The sequence below is a fragment of the Numenius arquata genome, chromosome 10 (assembly GCF_964106895.1).
Source record: "Numenius arquata chromosome 10, bNumArq3.hap1.1, whole genome shotgun sequence".
NCBI classification, from domain to species: domain Eukaryota; kingdom Metazoa; phylum Chordata; class Aves; order Charadriiformes; family Scolopacidae; genus Numenius; species Numenius arquata.
Window position 1 is genome coordinate 48,779,437 of NC_133585.1, and position 21,500 is coordinate 48,800,936.

Genomic DNA, 21,500 nt, shown 5'->3' on the forward strand with positions numbered 1-21,500 from the left:
ACGCTGAAGAAGGTTTGATGGCAGGACTTGTGGCTCCTGCGGGGACCCACACTGGAGCAGTCTGTTCATGAAGGACTGCACCCCATGGAAGTGACCCATGCTGGAGCAGTTAATGAAGAACTGCAGCCTCTGGGAAGGACTCACGTAGGAGAAGTTCATGGAGCACTGTCTCCTGTGGGAGGGACCCCACACTGGAGCAGGGGAAGAGCATAAGGAGTCCTCCCCCTGAGGAGGAAGGAGCAGCAGAGACAACATGTGATGAACTGACCACAACCCCCATTCCCCAGTGCTGCTCGGGGGGAAGAGGTAGAGAAATCTGGGGTGAAGTTGAGCCCAGAAAGAAGGGAGGGGTGGGGGGAAGGTGTTTTAAGATTTAGTTTTCATTTTCTCATTATCCTATTCTGATTTGATTGGAAATAAATTAAGCTCATTTCCCCAAGTGGAGTCTGTTTTGCCTATGGCAGTAACTGGTGAGTGATCTCCCTGTCCTTATCTTGGTCCACGAGTCTTTCATTTTATCTTTTCTCCCTGGTCCAGCTGAGAAGAGGAGTGATAGAGCAGCTTTGGTGGGCACCTGGTGTCCAGCCAGGCTCAACCCACCACACACCTGTAAAAACTGTTATAGTCAGCTTGTTCCACAAAATGGCTTAATTAAGAAAAAAAGCGAAATTCAGCTGACAGGCTGACCTTATTAAAGTGCTATTAACAGCTGGCAAGAATAAAATCAAACACAAATTTGCTCCTTTACTGTAACTAGGACATCAGATAACATAGAATATATTAATCCAGTATTCAAGATAGGCTTCATTCGGGTTCAGTCCATGGTGGAATTAAATGAACAGGCAGAGAATGAGAACTAGAGCCTGAATGAGTCAAATTTTCTCCTCATGGAGTAAAGAGTACCTTATAACGCTGAATAACTGTATTACCTTAGGGAAGTACAGCTTTGCGCCCAGAGAAAAAGACACAGCAGAGCACTGTCAGGGTGCGTATGGCTCAGCTTGCAATTGGGGCCTTCTAATTTTAAGTAAGCAAGACTTCATCCTGCCTCACATGAAGATCAGATATTTTGCTAGAGAAGGATAACTACTGTGCAGCTGAATTATGCAAAGAGCTAATTGTATGTTGCTTTTATTGCACCTTCTTCATTTGAACCTTCTGATCCATTGCAGCCTGCTGCTGAACTTGTATTCGGTGTCCATAGCTTTTCTTCTCTTCGTTGTTAAGGTACGACCATATTGAAGTGTCCTGTTCTGGTGAGTAGCAGTACGCACACATCCTCCTGGCTCCAGGGAAAGAGTGTTACGGAATCACGTTCCTTCCAGCGTAAATGAGAACATACTTGCTACTGAGGCCCGTGGAATTAATCCAGATTTACATCAGCAGAACCACTGACTGAATTCGTCTCAGTGTTTTTAAATTTCTCCAATTACTTCCATCTTGCATCACCTGGCCTATCGAGTTACGTCTGCTGCAGCTGCGTATTACTACTACTACTATCCTAATTATAGAAGGTACTTTATAAAGTTCAGTGGTTGTGCTGGCTGACTGTGCAATTTTTTCCCCCTCCGCACAGTTGACAAAATTGGTGTTCTCCTAGCAAGATACAAATTAAGGCCAATGTTGTCAGTTTTGTGAACATTTTCTTTGCATTCTATTAAAATAATAGTAAAGGATGGAGGCTGGTGATGTATCTCTACAGTTATCACTTAAAACAAACAATCCAGAAGCCTTGTCAGCTGGTTCTTAGGAGAGCAGCTGTAACGCAGAGGATCAGATGTTGGATTTTGCTGCAACATACAGATTTTAATTGAAAAGAGAAAAAGTTTCAAAAGGAACTTGATCCGAATTCAGAAATTCAAAAAGGGCACATTCAAAACCTAGGTAATAATAGGCACAGGCAGTCCAGTGGAACAAATCAACTACTTGCTGCAACAGCTTCCATTGATTTTAAGAAATTTATGCAAAGCACAGTAAGGGAAAATCCAGACCTTGACATAGTCACTAAATAAATCGTAAGTTTTTTGTCACAGCAGGAATGCGAAAATTCCCTGGATTTAGAGACTTGACGGTATTTTCCTAAATTCACACTTACACAAGGCGTCCAGTAAACAACAGTCACAGGTGAAATAGCATTAGAACGTATTTTATGGCCAGCGCTAGCCTAGAGTATCATTTTCAACAAAAGTTCTTGACATACTTTATGGAACGAACTACTTGTTACGATGTGCTTTCTTCATTGCTCCGTAAGTGATTATGTTAATATGCTTGTCTACTCAGAGACCTTTTCTCGCATAACCATCTCTAATTAAGCATTTTTTTCTTAACCTGCAAACTGCAAAGGTGCCCAGCTACACTCCTTCCATTATATTCTCCCTCTTCAGCATGAGGATGGACTTCTGTGCCAGTTTCCTTCTCATACCTGGTCGTGCTAGACGTATCAGAGATATGTAAATGTCATGGCAGTCTCGTTCCTGGGGGATGACCAGCTGGATGACCTGGAAGTTCTTGCAGCGGATCAGCAATGGGCATCCAGTGGCAGTGGTGGCCTGCTTCTCAATGGAAGAAATTTGGCTGTGAAGAACCTGTGTGGGAATTGAAAACAGTTATGCCAAGTGATTCAAATGTTTAGGGAGAAAAATAATTATTCATAATGATGTGCCAGGTATCAGAAAATACCCACGATCCTCTTGTAGTTTTGTTCCTATCTCCAACCTCAGGCTCAAGCAGCACTTCATACATCACCTACAGAGAAAGTAGCTCTTGGAGTGTTTCAGCTGCTCAAACATTAGCCCGGTCATGCTCTCTAAAGTTTCGTGTTTGTTTCCTTTAGTGTAAGCTGACAGTTACCAGAAAAAGAGCTCTTTTCATCTCTCTGTACAGTTAAAAGATGTACGAGCATCAGTTAGATAAGGCTAAAATGTTGGGGCTCCTCATTGGCAGAATGGTAGTCCTGATACTGCATCAGATGGGATGAAACATTACAGTAACAATCAGGAGGGGAATGGTGGGACCAGAAGAGGATAGAATTAATAACTAGTACAAAAATGAGCAAAGGGTTCATAATTAAGCTACATAAAAGACTCCCACATCGTATGAAACCAGAGCTATATCTGTACCTATGTACACACAGAGGCAACAGACCCATCAAAATAGATAACTCAAAATACTACATCAGGAAAAAACCAACCAAACAAAAAAACCCACAACCAACAAAAAAAAAAAAAAAAACCCAACAAAACCCCAAACCAAAACTAACTAAAAAACCAAAATCACTAATCCAGCACAAGCAGTCAGAGAGAGAGGCAAGAGCTGGCTGAGTCAAGGTAATAATTCACATTTGAAGCATTTCTCCTCAATTTGTCCTACACGATAGGAACAACACTGTAGTTTACAGAGGCAGTTCCTCAGTGAATCACATCTGGTATTCGTATGGTGAAGGTCCTTCTGCTCCCCTTATTGTGTTGCAATATCCAGAATCCATGGACAATTTTCAAAAATTACCAGGCTGGAATTTCACACACTCTGAAGTTATAAAAGCATCCATATGCACTAATTTACTATGTTTAAACTGTTTTGCAAGCTATTTTCAAGTTGCCATCAATAAAGTGCCACACACTTACAGCTAACTGAAAAAAAAACCAACAAAAATTCATACCCAGGTTTCTTTACGAGCTTCAGAACCATTCTCCACAAATATGACGTGGGTAGCTGTTAAATACAAAGTTCCCAGTGCCGCTTTTCTTGAAGATAAACGATCAAGTAACCGAACGTTTTCCACCTACACAAAGAAATGACAGAGGAAAAAAAAAAGAAATAATTAGGCTATGACATAACCTGCCATAGTGAGATCTCAACATCCACATTTAGTCCACTGCAAACAAATTGCACTAGCCTTGTGTTTGAAGTCCAGAAGCTGACCTGAATGTTGCTCTGAGAAAATGGAAGAGGGAAAACAAAAAAAGAGCAAAGTTAAAGAAGACCCTATCGCTTTTACACTGCAATAAATAAAATCTTGTACCAGTTTCCCGAAAATCAGAATTGGGTACAATAAACACAAAGAAAAGAAAAAAAATAAATAAAAGAATGAGCAAAATCAATGTGATTTTCAATAATACAGCGATTCCAGGTTAGATTGACAGAAACTTCCAAAAATGCTCTCAGAGATGGGATGTAGCCATGTATTCTCAAAACTATGCAGAAATAATTCCACTGAAATCACACCAGAAACAGAATGATGCCAGCACCTAAGAATTACATGTTTACAATGTGTATTCCAAACACATTTTAAAAATAGGAATAAAGAAATCCTTGAAACCAAAATAAGCCAGTTTTGGTAGTAAAATGCTTAAAATCAAACAATTAGAAAAACCAAGTCTTGTCCCTCAAGGCCAGTTATAATCTGCTTTAAACAAAAATAAAGCAGCTAGAAAGCATGGATAAAGTCTTTTCCCAGGGCCATCTACTTCAGAGGTCACATATTGGGGCGAGAAGGAATGGAAGAAGCACAGCACTAACCCAGCAAGCATTCAGTAGTAAGCAAAAGAGGAGATATAAAAGAGGCAGGGAAGATACAAAAGAAAGATGTAGGCAGTGCCCTTCTAAAAGGAACCCACAAATAACAACAATAAAAATAAGGTTTGTCTGGACAAACATGAGGACTTTACTCTGAGGGTGGTGACAAGGGAACAGGTTGCCCAGAGAAGCTGTGGGTGCTCCATCCCAGGAGGTGTTCAAGGCCAGGTTCGATGAGGCTTTGAGCAACCTGGTCTAGTGGGAGGTGTTCCTGCCCATGGCAGGGGGCTGGAACTAGATGGTCTTTAGGGTCCCTTCCAATTCTAACCATTCCATGATTCTGTGACTCTGCTGGACAGGCTCCGATGGTGCATAAGGCAGTCGTCACCGCCACCCGACAAACTGAGGTGCCTTGGGCCAGGACACACAAGCAAAGTAGACAGCCACACAGCAAAGCAGGGACTGAGGGATGAATTTCCAGGCTTCCTGCTCACATCCTCTCCCCACTCATCAATCAGAGCCCTATGACTGAACAATGTTGACAAACAAAGCTCTTGTTAGTTGTTTTTGTGTTTTGTTTTTGGTTTTGTTTTGGTTTTGTTTTGTTTTTTTTTTAAATACAGAACTACAAATAAAATAAAGGTTGGATCTGAATAAACAGGAACAGTTGCAATAAGAACTATGCACTAAGTCGTATTTCATTAAAGCAATCACAACAGCTGCACTGGGGAGATGGGAGATTCACCCAGCCCTGCTGTTTATCTCTCAGAGCAGACACGTGCAACTGCTGAGGGAAGAGTATGAGAGGCAAGTGTGTAACGATGCTCCCTCAGGGTGTTATCCCAGCTTCTAAAAAACAGCAGTTCCAGGGGCTTTCTAAGCTGAGGTGATAGTTTTCACTGTCACCTAACTGCATTTTAATTCCACAAATTCTGTGAAATAACATTTTGAATCTCTGTAACCCATTGGCACCCTCAACACCCTGTGAGAGGGAACTTCACATTTCAGCTACACATCATAGAAAAAAATCCCTTCCTCTTGCTGGTTTTGAACCTGCCACCAACAGCAGGAGCACCATCCACTTGGGAAATGATTTGGTAAGCAGGGAGTGTCGTTCCTCGTTTATTTTCTCTGTGCCACACAGGCTGTTACAAATCCTTCCCTCCATCCTCTCGTTCCCAGACCAAACTTTATGTAGTTGTGATCTTTATGGAAGCTATTCCAGACAAGCCCTTCCACACTTCTGATTATCCTACAAGAGGTCTGGTTCTTGAAAAGAGGCCAAAAGTGCAAACAGAAGTCAAGATTTGGGTGTACGATAGATTTGGTGGTGGAATGGTGATGTTTGCTGTTTTGTTCTCTATTCAATTTTGAAAAGTTTTCAAATATTGCTTGCTTTTTTGTCCGCTGCTGAACACAGTGGGGTTGGGCGGGTTTTTTTTGAGCTAGCAATTGTAACTCCAAGTCATGTCTGCATACATCATTTAAGACCTAACCCCCATGTGTATTATATTATATTTATGGATTAATTTTGTCCATCAGTATCATGAGACATTACTGCAAGCCCCCACAGCAATCTTGCATTTGTCCTACCCTGAAGAATGTCAGTACTATCAGTGAATTTTGCCACCTCTGGCATCTCCTCCCCTCCCTGTACCTTTCAAAACATTTATAAGTTGAACAACACAGGCTCTTACAGCTTCATTGGATCTCTAGTGACGAGCTCCCTCCACGGCAAAAAAGGGCAATATACTCTTACTATCTGTTTCTTATTTTTTAATTAGTTATTACTGGGAGGCCTGTATGTCTTATCCTATGATATTTAAGTTTCTTCAAGAGCCTCTGATGAAGGATATGCTCAAACAAATTTTGGAAGACCAACTATCTATCAAATGGATATTTTGGAGGAAGACCAACTATCTATCTAAGCTTCTATCAAATGGATCACCCTTGTCCATATGTTCAGTTACTTTAAAAAAAAAAAATTAGAGATTCTGGGTTCCTTGATGAAGGCTATGCTGATTCTTCCCCTTTTTATCATACTTATCCATAAATGTAATGATTTAAAAGGGGGCCTAGGGATCAGGTGTCATATTTATCACCTCTGTATTTTTCAGACCGGGAAACTTTTAAGCATTACACCATCATTACTGGCTTGGCAGTTGTGTACTTTAGTTCTTTTAATTTGCGTGGATACCATCTGGTCCTGCTAATTTTTTACTTTTTATTGCTGCCATTTTTTTCTAAAATCTCTTATAATGTGGTTTTTTTTTTTTTGTAACAAATCTTCTGATATGTTCTTGACAGAGAAATATTCCAGAATGGGCATGTCCCTAAATACCTTCCCCACTTTGATCATTGACTAGTCCTGTAGATTTTCTCTCAGGATTTTACCTACTTAAAGACAGCTTGAAAATGGCTTTACTAGTAGTTTTTGCCAAGCTGTTCTTCAAAATCTCTTTTGGCCTGCCTTATTTTGTTTATATATTTAACTTGTTTATGCTTTGTTTTCCTCATTTAGGCACAACTTCAACTTGAAGAAAGCCCTTTTACTTCTAACAAAAGAAATCCTTTTAATAAGAGACATCCTCTTACTCCTTCACCCCGCTGTTTAGCTATGCAAACCTTTTTTTGGTCTTTTAAAGCCTTTTTCTGGAAGTCAGCTTGCAATGAGCTCCCATATTTAAACAATCTTTGTGACTCCTATAAACATTTTAAATTTTGGCTCTCTTTCTTTTTAAACAGTTTTCACATTTTTATGTAGTTTCCTCTTAGCAGTTAAACATTGCCATGGGAGATTTTTTTCCCCTTTTTTGCTGTTTCAAGAATACCGCATCTCAGCACATTAGTTGCTATCACACAGAGGTTCTAGCTCTATTTTGAATGAGGTCTTTCTCTCGCTGTCTGAGACCAGGTCCTAGAATTATTCAGAATTACCTAGAATTACTTCCTTTTTCTTTCAGATAAACAAATGGCCTCCATATAAGCAATCATTTTAAAAAGCTAAAATTTTACTCAGAATCACACACACCCCCAGGCCATTTACTCAATCTCAAATTGGTAAATGATGTCTCCCACTGTTATTGCATTTCCCATCTTCACACCCCATTTGTTCTTGTTTAGGTTGTCACAGGCAATGTCACTATTTAGATGACTACTATTTAGTACTACAGTCCCAATACTGTACTGCAGTGCTCTGGTGCTACAGTTCCACTTTCCCTGTTTAATCTCATAATTTCAATCTGTAGGGACTCTCTGCTTTTGTGACATAGTTAATCTATGAGATCTGACTGTTTACTTCAAGACAGAAAAATCTGCTCTTTGACAGGCATGACTTTACCTGTATTTCCCACAAAATTTGTCACCAATATTAGCCTGTCACATTGATTATTTTTCTTCCACTATGTTTCTAACATGCCTATTGCATCAATATTCTCATTCATAACCAGTCATTTTAATTTCAACACTTTTTTCCCTGACTTTTAATATTTGTACTGAAACACGCACATATTTGGTACAATTGTCTACGTTTCTTTACTCTGGTTAAGTGGAACGCTAGGCAATTTCTATTGAGAATATAGAATTTTTTATACTGACAACTTTTTGTGACACAGCACAGCATCCAAAATAACATAATTTTTCTGCATTCTAACAAGAGCTTCTCAGTTTTTATGTACTTCAGTGTGGATAAGTACAACTCAGAATGAGCTCTCCTACCAGGGTCAACAAGGAAAAAATACTGTTTGTGAGACAATGCAGTGGACTGAATTTTTAGCTAGCCCTTATTTCTTCTGACCTCAAAGAGTACAGTGAGAGTTAGTTAAAATTAGTGAGAACCTCAAAATTTGGCTAAATAAAAATTAGCGTGATTTGTTGATTAACGTTGCTTAGCTCTCACATGATATATGTCTATCTGTGATTGTAGTGTGAGAAAAAAAAAGCAGTTTACTCATAACTTCCCTTATGAACCACCTTATCATATCTAACATAATTTCCAAAGGGAAACTAGAGTCTAAACTCTACCTGGATTCAAATCCACAGTTCTGATTTACAGCAAGTGGCATGAAGTGCCTTCAGGAGCAGTAAGGGTCTCCGAGCTCTCAGGAGCTTGATCTAGAAACTCTCTTCGTAAACCCCTGCGTGGGTTTTCATCTGAGCCCCTTCTGTATTTCTTCTGCCTAGTTTCCAGTTACTCAAATTTTCTGAAAAATTTTCACCCATGGACAAGGGGAAAAAAAAAAAGAAAAAGTAAAAGAGAGCTAGCCTCGATCTTAGATTTCATTCTGCAGGAGCCTTCTTTCTTCTTCTCTATCCTTCCAATCAGGAAAAGAAAGCCAAGTCAAGCAGTGTCTCTAAATGGTCTAGAGGGAATGGGAATATGTTCATTTCCACAAGAGAGGAAAAAACTTTGCAATAGTGCTTTGGAAGAAGCTGAGTTTTTCTATCTAAAAAGTAGCAGCATGCTGAGAAATCAGCATTAATAAAAAAAAAAAAAAATTTAATTTCAGAAATGGACACTGCAGTAATTCGTCTCCTAGTTTTTCTCAATGAGGTGCTCCATTTTTTCACCAAAACTAGTGTAGACTTTACTGGAGAACCTAAGAAATCATGTATGTACTGACACACATCAGGATAAAGCATACACACCACACACATGTGCTTTGCCTAAAATGGACAGCTGGTGGGAGAGACCAGATCAGAAAATATCAGGTAAAGAATTAAAAAAAAAAAGGCAAAACCAGCCTGTAAAGCTGAAAGCTGGAAGAGCTCAAGGAGCAAAAAAGAAAGCGTTAGCCAAGCCAGTCTGGAGAGGGGCATCTAAGTAAAAACTTCAATAATTTATTTGAAGCTGTTGCCCCCGTCATTTATTTCTGCCTGATGACTGTGGTTGTCTAGGCTTAAAGAAAAGTCTGCCAGGAGATTTATTTCAATGATTACAACCCCTTACATGGGGATAAATAAAGTTGGCCAGAAACTCTATTTTCAATGCAACACAGATGACAGAAAAAAGGAGGCAAAAATAGAAGTTAAAGGGAAGGCAGATTAAGAACAGATGGAAGGCACTTTTTACTCAGAGAATAAACATGACAAATGATTTATGAACAAGGTTGCCAGAAGGTCATTCAATAAAAAAAATGTCATATTAGGCATGGGTCAAAGCTTTATTCAGGCAGAACTCCCACCAGTATCAATGGGACTCCCACCTAAAGAAGAATGGCAGACACGACCCTGAAAGTGTTCAGAAAAATTGGCGTGCCAAAATATTATTCCTAAAAATATTCATGTACCCTAATTTGTTTTCATTTTTAGTACAGATTACTTCTTTAATAAGCTCTGACTGCATGGCCTACTTTTAAATGCTTCTTGAATAGGATACCTTCGTTCTCACTTCTTTAAGATGTATCGGTATCTCCAAACACATGGAAGCGTCGTAAAAAAATGCCAAAGTTACTGCTACTTTTTCATGCTGTTTATAACTGCACATGGGAAAGCTCCTTCAGATGCAGGATCAGTTTTGACTGTGAACTCAAGACTCGAGTAGGGAAAGGAGAGAGAAGCAAAGCTGTGGAGCAAATTGGTCAGATTGGGAAAAATTATGCCTCAGAGCAAAACCTCGGTCCCACACCTCTCCACATCACTTTTCTTCCTGACCCAACACCCCGTCCTGTCCAGCAGGGAGATGCTATCTGATACAAAGCAGTCTCTGCTGTAGGACTTTCAAATAAAATCAAGTCCTGAATCAAGAAAAAACATCTGAAAGGGTTTTATTCTCACTACACAGGTTTTCAGTCCATGTGTTTTCTTCCCGTGTATTAGCTAAACCTGAAGTAGAAGACACTTGAACTGACAGTTCTGCCACAGTAATCACCGAGCTGCCCATTGCAATTATCACTGTGCATCTGAAAGGAGAACACAAGAGGAAAAACCTATCTGGCAGCCAAAAAAAAATAGGTCTGCTCCCATGTATTCCCAAGTGCTCCTCGCTCCTTGAGGAGGAACCTTTACCAATTCCTCGAATTTCTTATCACAAAACAAGGAAGAAAGGCCAGAAAACCCTCCCAGCCAGGAGAAAGCTGCTAATTAAAAGTGAGCAGGGAATGTCCTAGCTCAGGCTACATCCTCAGGAGCTTCTCAGTTTGGGAGCCATTTAGAATTCATTGCTCTACAACAAAAGCTTGTCAAAGCAAGTTCCAGGTAAAAGATGAACAAGTACCTTGACATTTGACTGGTCTAGAGGGAGGTGTCCCCGTCCATGTCAGGGGGATTGGAACTAGAAGATCCTTAAGGTGCCTTCCAACCTAAACCTTTCTATGATTCCATGATTCTGGGACTGTACAAAGGAGTTTCATTGATTCTTCAAGGGTAAAGAGAGACTGCTTTCACAGCTGTGCTGTTGAAAAGATTGACCCAAAGCCAAGGAATGGGGCCAGTTAGGTTAGCGGCACGCACCTAGCCCTAGAAAGGCTTCTCCTTGCTTGGCCAGGACTTCGCTTTCCCTTGGGCTCCTAGACTGCCCAGGGTTCTGCCACCTTCCCTACTCACCTTGTGATGTTACACATGCGAGTATAAGCAAGAAGAAACTGAATCCTGGGAATTAGTGACAAGACTCTGAGTGAGTTCAGCCCTGCAGGCACGCAAAAGGGAAGGGAAGAGCTTGTGCAAGCCAAAAGCCTGAGCCTAATGAGAAAAAAGGAGCACAGCTGGTATGGTTTGAGGCCAAATGGAATATTTGAGCTTTCCTCACCCTGGTTGACCCCAGCTATCCATGTGTTTAGCATAATTCCTGAGGGTGAAAAAATACAGCATGCCAAAGACCAAATGCTCTTACAATTTTTTTCACACAAGGATAGTATAGTGTTGTACTCATTAAACAAAATATACAATAAGTGATCTTTTTGCATAATCTTGGAACAAGAATAAAGGAAAACTGAATTGCCAATTGATGCTGCCATTTAATGTGGTTTCTATTCTATTTCATAAGAATCACGAAAACTGTAGCTGATCCATGTAACTTTTTTGTATTCCCATCTCTGAAAAGATTTCCCAAGTGCAGTAAAATAATGCACAACCAATCTGTAACACAGAGTCAGACAGTTGCATATGTCAAAAGAATCAACCAAAGCCAAAAAACATCACAGTCATTAAATTTAAGTTAAGACACCTTAAGCTCTGCATTGTAAAAAGTTTCCTCAGGGCAAACCTGACAGGGTGGGGGAAAATATTCAAGAAAAATCTGAGCCAGTCTAATTTACTAAAGGACTAAAGTGAAACAGGAATACTGGAAAAGAGCTGAAAAAAATTACGAGGAATGACTCGTAATGTTAGCAAGACAGTGAACAAATTACCTAACAATTTGGCTCAACAACCCGCTATTGTCTGCTAAGATCTATAAAAAGTGGGAGGTCAGTACCATATTACCAGATATAGCGGAGTAGCAGTTGTTTAATGGATGCAGTGAACAGTAACTTACTACAAGTGCATATAACATTGGAATGCGGTGTCACCATTGCAACACAAGGCTCTTCCATAATGCGTTTCCTCTCTCAGTCCATACTAGATCCCAATTATCTAGAAAAGGAGAAGAGAGCAACTGAGGAATTTCCTCAGTTTTTTGTGTGTTCTATTTTAAAGCATATTGAACAGAGCTTTAATTTAGAGAAAAAAAGTGCTTCCTCAAATCAGTACATCTTAGTACATTTCCCAAAATTATTTAGATTTAGTTCTGAAAAAAAATACACAGAAAATTATCATATTGCTCACAGGAGTAGACTGGAGTCACCTGAAAGTATTCCACATATTTCTACGTCCCTATTCAAGGGACATTGAAAAGAAATGTACATTTCAATTTCTCCATTTGGTACAGGCTGCTCCACTGCCAGGGCAAAAGGATGCCCTGTTGAGCAGTCTATTTTGGAGCAGCAGCACCAGGCGGTTTCAGGCCACAAAAGATTTGCATTCAAGATGGATTTGTAGGACTCCCTTTTCTCGTGGTAGGGATCTGGCTTTCTCCGCAGAGTACACCTGCACACCAGGAAGTGTCAGGGTGTATCTTCTGTTACAAACAGACCATTCCTTTAGCCTACAGACACCGATAGATCAAATACCACCCACTCGAGTCTATTAACAGCAGGCTTAGCGATTCCAGCCCTGACCACTCCAAAGCCAAACTTCCCAGATCCGCTGCTCCAACCTCAGTCTCCTACTATGCATAAACAGAAATCAAAGAGTGCCCTGCAGGCATGCTGTCTTAATGATTTTCAGCACCATTTTTAAAGTGCAAAAAGTTTGAGAGTTACTGGTTTATACACGGATACCAAGACAGCAAATTAAAGTATGTGGCTATCCATGTTTTTTAGAGCTCGTTTTATGACTTTATCCAGCTCCTTCTTTATTGAGGGTCACATTATTGAAAATATGAAAATCTGGCATAGAAAATCTAAAGGAGGTCTGCCAATTCCAGAATTAGGAAAATATTTATATTACTATGGACTTAACAGAGCAATCTAAATCTATAAAGAATAGTACAAAACTAGAAATCTAAAGACAAATTACCTTTCCAATTAATACAATGAGTCAGTATACTGATCTCAAAAAGGAGAAAGTGCCTTTGCACTGACACAATGTGGGAAAAACAAGGTATTTAGGGAAAGGCTTAATTAAAAAAAAAAACACAAAATACACCACTAAAACCCAACATTACAACCAAAACAGAAATAAAGTGCATATTGGAAACAGGCATCTGTATGAAAATCAAGTTTCAAAAGTGAAAAAGCATTCAGAATAGAAGGGCTCTAATGCTAAGGGTAACGTAAAATAATGAAAACCAAGTGAAAATAGAACGAAAAACATAGAAGCCAAAATTCTAGATCCTGAGTCTTTTCAAGCCAGAGGAATTCTTTCATTGCCTTAAATGACCTTTGGATTAGGACCACTGGCTCCAACAGTGTTCATGCTTCAGGACATAGATTTGGAAGCGTCCTCCCAGATGGATCATGCTTTCCCTCACTTCCTTTTACATCTGCTGTGAGTTAGTATTCTGAATTGGATGTTTTGGTTGCAAAATCAAAAGCACCACTAGTCTGATCGAGTAAAACAGCTCCTGCGCTCACTTGGTAAGTCATTCACCTCACAAAGGTCAGTATGCTCCTGGGCTCACTGAAGATTAGATATAACCAGTAAACATTGAATTTTAGGTCTAGCTCTAGGTGGGCCCGCTATGGCAGGGGGTTGGACTAGATGATCTCCAGAGGTGCCTTCCAACCCCATATCATTCTGTGATTCTGTGATTAGCTGTTATTTAAATGGGCAGCTATCCTACAGACTCTTACTACTACACAGGCACAGAGTTTTGAGATGATGAATACGTGACGTGTTTTAACCTGTTTCACTTGACACTTCCAATGGGGTGACTGAAGACTAAGAACAGAGAGAGGGATGAAGAGGATCAAAAGCAATTTTCTGTTTCTTCACTATACGTTCAAGAGAATGTATATTAATAAATCAGTATGAGAAATATGACTCACATTACACAAGTGAGAAAATAGATCTAAGAATAGTGAACAGATGAAGCTGATTATTATAACAGAAAATGAAAAAAGGTATTAATGCCATCTAAGTTTCAGTACCTTATTTAGGTATCTAAGTTAGAAGCTTATGCACATAAAGAATAAACAGTCCATGGAGACTGTGAATCTCATCTAATGGGATTCTGGAAATTCCTTTGATTGTGTCCATGGAGCCTCTGTTCTTACATTATGCACCTAATGCTAAATAGTAAAGATCTTGTTCTGTAAGTAGTGATGCCCAAAAGGAAAAAACAAACAGAAGAAAAAAACAGATCAAACTTCAGCTAAATAAGCAGGAAAAGCATAAATTTTGCTGAAATGGCACTCCAAAGTTTTAGTTTTAATCTTCTGTAGCAAACAAGTTACTTGAAAAACCACAGCGGCATACCATCATTTAGATAATATTTTACTATGTTGCCAATAGAAAAATTGTAACCTACTTCAACAAAATAGGATTTTTATGGATCATGTGGCAGTTTTACCTGTACCATCTACTTCAAACTCAAAGAAAAGGGAGAAAAGTGTGATAATTTTGTGATATTTTGAAATTCCAGCAACAGCATGTATGGTTTTTTCTACTGCCTCATCAGAATAACACTGTTGGGCCAAAAATGTCTGCAGTACAAATAAATTTTGCATAGATAACAAAATCAGGGAAAGAGAATGGCACAGGAAACTTCATGACTGTGGTGTGCTCCTGTGCTGAATCTGCCAGTGTTGGTGGTTTGGCTCCTTGCCCTAAGCAATATACATCCAGTGCTTGTGTGGCAAACAGAAATAGCCAGTGCCTTGGATCGCCCTAACTTAGTTTTTTCTTACATCTCCAGAATGTCCCTTTTGGTGGAAGATCATCAATCTGATACAGTGAATCGAAAATCTATCTAAGTTGGAGGCATTTCCAGGGCAATTGCAATGAATGTAATATTTTATTTATTCACATTAAAATCCCAGCAAAGTAACAGATGGGTGCAACTAATGGAAAATGAAGTAACTATTGATGAAAACGTCTTCTGTTTCAGCATGAAAAATCATGACTTCCAAAGTTTTTCACTTTGGATGAACATTTTTTGCCTATTTAAAAACAGCAACACTTCATTTTGAAAACTTCAGTGCAACATTTCACAACTTGATATTTCATCTGCTCACCCCTGCTTTGGTAGACTCCCATCCCTTTGACAGCCTTCCCAGAGGGCTGGCACCCTGAAGATCCTAAGCACTAACCCCAACATCTAGAAAGGGGAACTGTTTTTGGGGGGGAGGAAGGCTTCAGCTCTACCACATGGAGACCGAATTAGTGTCCTAAGAGTGAACAAGCCTGAATTACCTGAGTTTCCAGGTTCCTGGTTTCACAGGGTGAACTGAAGTTCTCAAGTCCACAGCCAAATGCAAGTCTCACAGAACGTTGAGACGTGCTGGCTGGTGTGGACTGTGGGAGCAGCAGGACATTGACTAGGGACCCAGGAACCAAGAGCTAGCCATGGTTAAGTCTCCAGAAGAAGAACTGACCTAGGCCTGTAGAGCTCAGAAATCCCGAAGTCTCCAATTTCACTGCTGACTTGAAGGAAGGACAATTCTCAGATCCCCAGTAATCTCCTGGGTAGACAGCCAGGAAAACAGGCACATTTTCATCAGAACCCTGCTGATGCTTTCACAGAACTTCAGCAACAACAATAGCCTTCTGTGACTCATTTTGGTCTGGTAAATAGGAACATGTCCATTTAAAATTATTTAATTGAAAAGTTCCTGGTAATGAAAATTAAAATTATAAGAGCTGAAGAATAGAAAGAGGGTGGAGTCCAACACAAACACTCCAAAAGAAGGAAAATAGCAACACTACAACCTGACAAGCCTGGAAGAAAGAAATAAAACATCCAAATCAGTGAACAAAAAAAGGGAAATACTGCTCAGGGAATTAAAAAGCAGCCAAAATCTTCCAATACAACAAGACAAAGTCTGGTATTCACATATATACAGTGGGAATGAGCCAAGCTAAACCCATGATGTGGGGGAGAAGGAAATCCAAGACCAGAAGAGCAATTCTGGCTCTGTGATTCACTGAAATTACACTGCAATAAGTCCTTTTAGCAGGAGTTAGTTTAATTTCACTAATAATGAAATTATCTTGAAATCCACCCAAATCAAAGACAGCTCTGGATCTTCTCCAATCCCAAAAAGACATATTAAGTGACTTAAATGATAAAGATGATGAAAAAACTGAGACTGAGATGAGCAATCCCTAGCTGGATGGTAGGGCAGTCAGGTTAGCTATGAAAATATGATCCATGAGTGAGGTAAACTGTAAATATCATTTGTATCAACCTTGTGGTCCATACTGTAATCAGGCTGTGGTTCTGACATCCAGTCAAATACAGCTGAAGTTTAAAAGTCCACAATTCTCTAAGGTGGGTTAGAAAAAAAACATCCTTGAGTTGGAATTTAGTTAAATGGGTATCATGAATGCACAATAACCATGATTTGCATGACCTTTTGACCATTTTCTGACTAAATCTTTTGAGAATAATGGCTGTTACAAGATTTTGTTTAAATCTAAACTGACACTAATAAGCAGGTCCCTTGATGACTCTAATTCAAAACAACTATTTTAGGAGCAAATTCCAAACTGAGATTTTAAATCCAGTCCCACATCACCTAGTTATCCTCTGCAGTTCCTATTTTAATTTTATCTACCTCCAGTCTTGAATACCAAACCACAGAATGCTTTTTAGCATTGCATATTACAAAGCTCATTTGCATTAAATTTATCACTTGTGCTCAAAGTTCCACAAGCACAAAAATGGAATAAATGGAACCCAAAGAAAACTAAATTGCTTTCTAAATAGGGAAGATTTATTAACAAGAAAAAAAACCTATAATGCACAAAATCAGAGTCAAAACTGTCCAGAATTAGCGTAGATGTTTTAATGCATCACTTTGAGTACAAGCAGTCAAGTAGAATGACATGTTTGAAGTCATTCAACGTCACCGGCCCCAGAATAGATTAAACATTTCCTAACCATGATGTAAAGTGAGAAAACAGTTATGGAATCAGAAAGCACCAGCTGAGCTGTAAGGTGCACTGTGACAGGCTGTGTACTTAAGGAAAGAACAGAAACCACCTTTGCACAACACCCGAAAAGCAGAAAATCAGCTTGACACTTAGAAGAGGCACTTAGAAGAGGTTGCAGTAACGTTTCTACTGTAAGCTGATGACTCAAAACATCAATAAAGGGCAAGGGCCCTGCCAGCCTCACCTCCTCTACCCTTCCGAAGTAGGAAACTAAATAAAAGTTTAGCTGGGAAACAGCCAGCCCCCATCCCCAGGTGGCTCCTGCTGCCACCTTCCTACATCACTGAAGTAAAATCAAACTTTTCCAAAAGGAGTTGTAGCCTGAAAATGGAGAACTTAACTATAATAGCACCCTTTATTCCAACAGAAGGCACAGAGAGAGCAATGGTTGAAATGCCAGCTTAGCTTAAAAAAAGGTGGAGATCCAGCAATCCAGAACATGTAGCTGGAGAGTAAATATTAGGTGTGCTGGGCTCAATTTTGCCATTGGCCTAGATGAGTACGGGGACAAATATTTTGCTATTTACATGTGTCATATATAAAGTGGATGTAAATGATACAGGTTTTCTGATGGGAGACTTTGGGAAAACTGACGTGTTATAAAACTTTTTGAATGAAGAACAAGAACTAGGGAAAGGAAAATAGATTGAAAAGAAAAGGAAAGACAACTCATTTATACATGCTGGAAATTTGTTTTGGAAAGTAATACATCTGGTAGAAAGATTTGTCATTATCATGAGAAATGGCAGCGTATCTTACATTCTGCCTGAGAAAGGGATCATTGAAAGGAAATACCTTGCCATAACATCACAAAAATGAAAGCACTCAAGCAACTCAAGCTATCCCAAGTATTGTGTTAACAAGAGATACTGAGCCAAATGAATTTCTGGGCTAACTCCACTGAGGACAGCTGTTACACCAGGGATAAATCTGATGTGTTCTTTATGATAAGAAGGGCATTCAGGAAGACTGCTGCCAGTATGCAAAGACAAATCATAGGGAACAGTGGTAAATAAAATCAAGTAACTGATTAGCAACAGTGCACAAATCATAGAATCGTAGAATCATAGAATGGTTTGAGTTGGAAAGGACCTTAAAGAACATTTAGTTCCAACCCCCCTGCCATGGGCAGGGACACCTCCACTAGAGCAGGTCCCCCTACAAAGTAAACATATTTTCAGAGGTCTTTTTCTGTCAACCTGTCCATGGCCACACATATCTCTACACGTTAGCACTGTCTATTCATTTTCTATGACTGTTATGAGCAGTTTGTCACATTTTGGGTTTTGACAGTTGTCCTAAACTATCTTGTTGCACTCGTGGCAAAGAGTGGTTTTACAAATTTTTAATTTTTAAAAGATTACTGGAGTTATATATAATTCTATTTAGCAACGAGTGACTCTGAGCAATTCTTTAGATGTGCAAAAATTACAGCCTTCATATGTAGGATAACATTTACTTTGTGAAAACGTCATCACTGCATATGTATAAGCACACACCAATCATGCACTGTGTATTCTACCAATAGTATAATGATAGAACAAAAGCACTCAGTACATAAAATAGCGTGTTACGGACTTGGCTGTCCAGAAGGTCTGGGGAAGGTCCAGAAGGTTTAGGGAACACCATTTCAGAAATATTCAGAAAAATTTTCTAAGGATAAAATTTATCTTGATTTTCCATTTGGCTGGGTTTGCAAATCAAGGAAAGTGTCATTATTCTGAGATTAATACCTTTAAAGAGTAGGGCAGTTGCTTGTCAAATTTCTCTCAGGGCATAACTGGATGGAGTGAGGAAATGTGATACCAGAGATTACCACACAATACAGTGAGAATATCCCTATATTCACATAGCTTTCCCTTACTTATTTTTACATTGCTGGCATTGGAAATCACTTAATATTAAATTCAAATTTATCAGACAAATTCAGTAAAAACCAAATTCAGTAAAAACAAGAACCCCCAACACTGTTCTAGTGGTTGATTTTAAGCTGAGATCTTTTGAGCAAACAATCAAAGCTATCAGTTCTGCTGGGTAACTGTAGGTACACTGACTTGTCAGTGTATTTAGGAGCAACTGGAGATGGAGTATTTCAATACCTACTCATGTTGAATGTTCTAGATTTTCTACATTTATGTAAGGAATTATAAAGGAATTTTGTCCCTTTAAATCATGCCTTCAAAACTGCTGTATTATATTAGAGATATCCCTTCTCGCATAGCTATAGTGTAAGGGAATGCCAGGAACCGAGACTGCAGAATCACCTTGCACTGAGTAAGATTTTCAGTGTCTTGAGTCATCAGTGCAGCGCCTTCTCACAGCTCTCGGATACAGAAATGGGATTTACGTATGCATAGTAACATTTTAATGACTTGCTTGTAGAAAAGCTAACAGATCAGCTGCCATTGCTGGCAACGGGGATTTGCCTGGGCCTTCCATTCACAGCAAATATAACCATTTATTTTTAAGATTTTTTTCTACCCTTATTAATTTGTTTTCACTATTTTCCTCATTCATGCTTTCAGCATTCTTCAGCAGAAAGGTCAGAAACGTCTGTCCAGGCAACTTTCATTGATCGTTTCCTACCTGTGGTAGGATACGTTCTTACTATTTTGATATTCTTCCTTTACACAAGGGCAGATAATAGATCATGAAACGAGATGAGAGAAAAGGCAGTTGTTATAAATGCCTATCTTCTTAATATATCAGCAGCTTAGCACATAAAGGCTCAAAAATCTACATTAAGTGTTAAGAGGCCCTAGTCTAAAATTCATGCCATCATACTAGATAATGATAATAAACAAGTAGGCACAAATCAAAAACAAATAACTTCTTAATTGCAAGGGTTTAGGTACATAAATAAATAAATAATGTGAAAACATATCCCACCCCAACTTCAAATTAACATATTGCTTAGGTTCATGGTTTATGGTTATTTTTAATATAAACTTTCTGCGTATCAAAACCATGTCCTCTTTTTCAGAGCAAGATTGCAATTTTGTTAACAAATACAGGCCTCATGCTTAGAAAGATGTATAAAAAGAATGATTACACTGTCGGTATACAAACATAAACAAATTCAGCACCAGGTCTGAAATACTGGGGTAAACTAAAGGCATCTGAAAAGCCAATAGCACACCTCTCATTTTGGATACCTACAACTCATGGTGAGCATCTCCATTAATAGGAGGGACTGAATAAAAGGCAATTAAAATGCCCCGTAAATCCTCAGCCGCCATCGCAAAACAACACGTCCATCTCTAGGTGTATTTGAGCAGATTTCATAGCAAACTGGCTAAAAGAAGAAACCCAAAACCCTCACAGCAGCTCCAAAGCAGGCAGAGGATTGATGAGCACAGCTCAGGCCCTGGGAGGTGGGCAGGGAAGGCGGCGGAGATGGATGGGTGCTGGGGGGATGGATGGATGCTGCGGGGACGGATGGGTGCTGGGGGGATGGATGGGTGCTGCGGGGAGGGATGGGTGCTGCGGGCATGGATGCTGTGGAGGACCGGGGCCCCGGGCCACCTCTCCCCGTCGCCCGTCGGGACCCACCTTGGGCATCCGGATGTGCTCCATGGCGGCAGCTCCTCATCCACCTCCCGCAGCCGGCAAAGGCAGCCCTACGCACCTGGCCTCTCTCCTATTTTCTCCTGCCAGCCCTGCTTTAAAAAACAATTATTTTTTTTTTTATTTTTTTCCTCGTGTTTTTCCGGCGCAGGTAGGAAGGAAAAAGGAGGATTTATTCAAAGCGGATAAGGTGCCGGTGTTTCGCTGCTGACTGGCTCCACCTCCCCGGCCGCTGCCATGCTGCCCGCCGGCGGGGATGCTCCGCGACCGCCCCGCCGGGACCACGCTCCCCGCCGGTGGCTCGTCCCCCTCTCCCCCGGGCGACCAAAGGCACAGGCCGTGGGCGGCTCTGCGGCCGTTTGCTGTCTTATCTACACTTACATCGCTCTGTCCTTTCTTCCAGGAAAGATAAGATCAGAAAGATAAAGGGAGCTCTGTCTGAGATGGCCTCCCCCTATTTTCTCTTGTTCCCTGGCCCAGTGGGTGCTGCATCTCAAAGACAAAAGCTGCACTTACTGAAACTGAAGCACTGAATTCTGTTTATCTCAAGCTCTGAGAGTCTCTCTTTCTGTAACTCATGGTTTTGCTTCATCCTCGGAGTTGCACGAGGGGAGATGTTTTGTGACACACGGTTTTCAGACTTATGTCTGAAATTGTCCCATCTTTTGCCTTGCCTGGTCCATGAGATTTGGTACCTCTTGGAGCAAAAAGAAATTGCTACAGAACTGGTTTCCCCAGCTTGTGCAGCTTACCTTCTACGATGAAGAACAGGTATTTCTAACCAT

At 40.0% G+C, this 21,500-nt stretch overlaps 1 protein-coding gene across 1 annotated transcript in view; it reads right to left on the reverse strand.

Moving 5' to 3' along the window:
* The window catches only part of MTMR7 (myotubularin related protein 7), a 49,096-nt gene extending 28,802 nt beyond the window's left edge, over positions 1-20,294 (reverse strand). The window contains exons 1-3 of the mRNA XM_074155018.1: positions 20,235-20,294; positions 3,659-3,781; positions 2,423-2,585 (exon numbers count right to left, since the gene is read on the reverse strand). Coding sequence (XP_074011119.1) covers positions 2,423-2,585; positions 3,659-3,781; positions 20,235-20,294 — 346 coding nt within the window. The remainder of the gene's footprint in view (positions 1-2,422; positions 2,586-3,658; positions 3,782-20,234) is intronic.
* Positions 20,295-21,500: the final 1,206 nt, after the last annotated feature.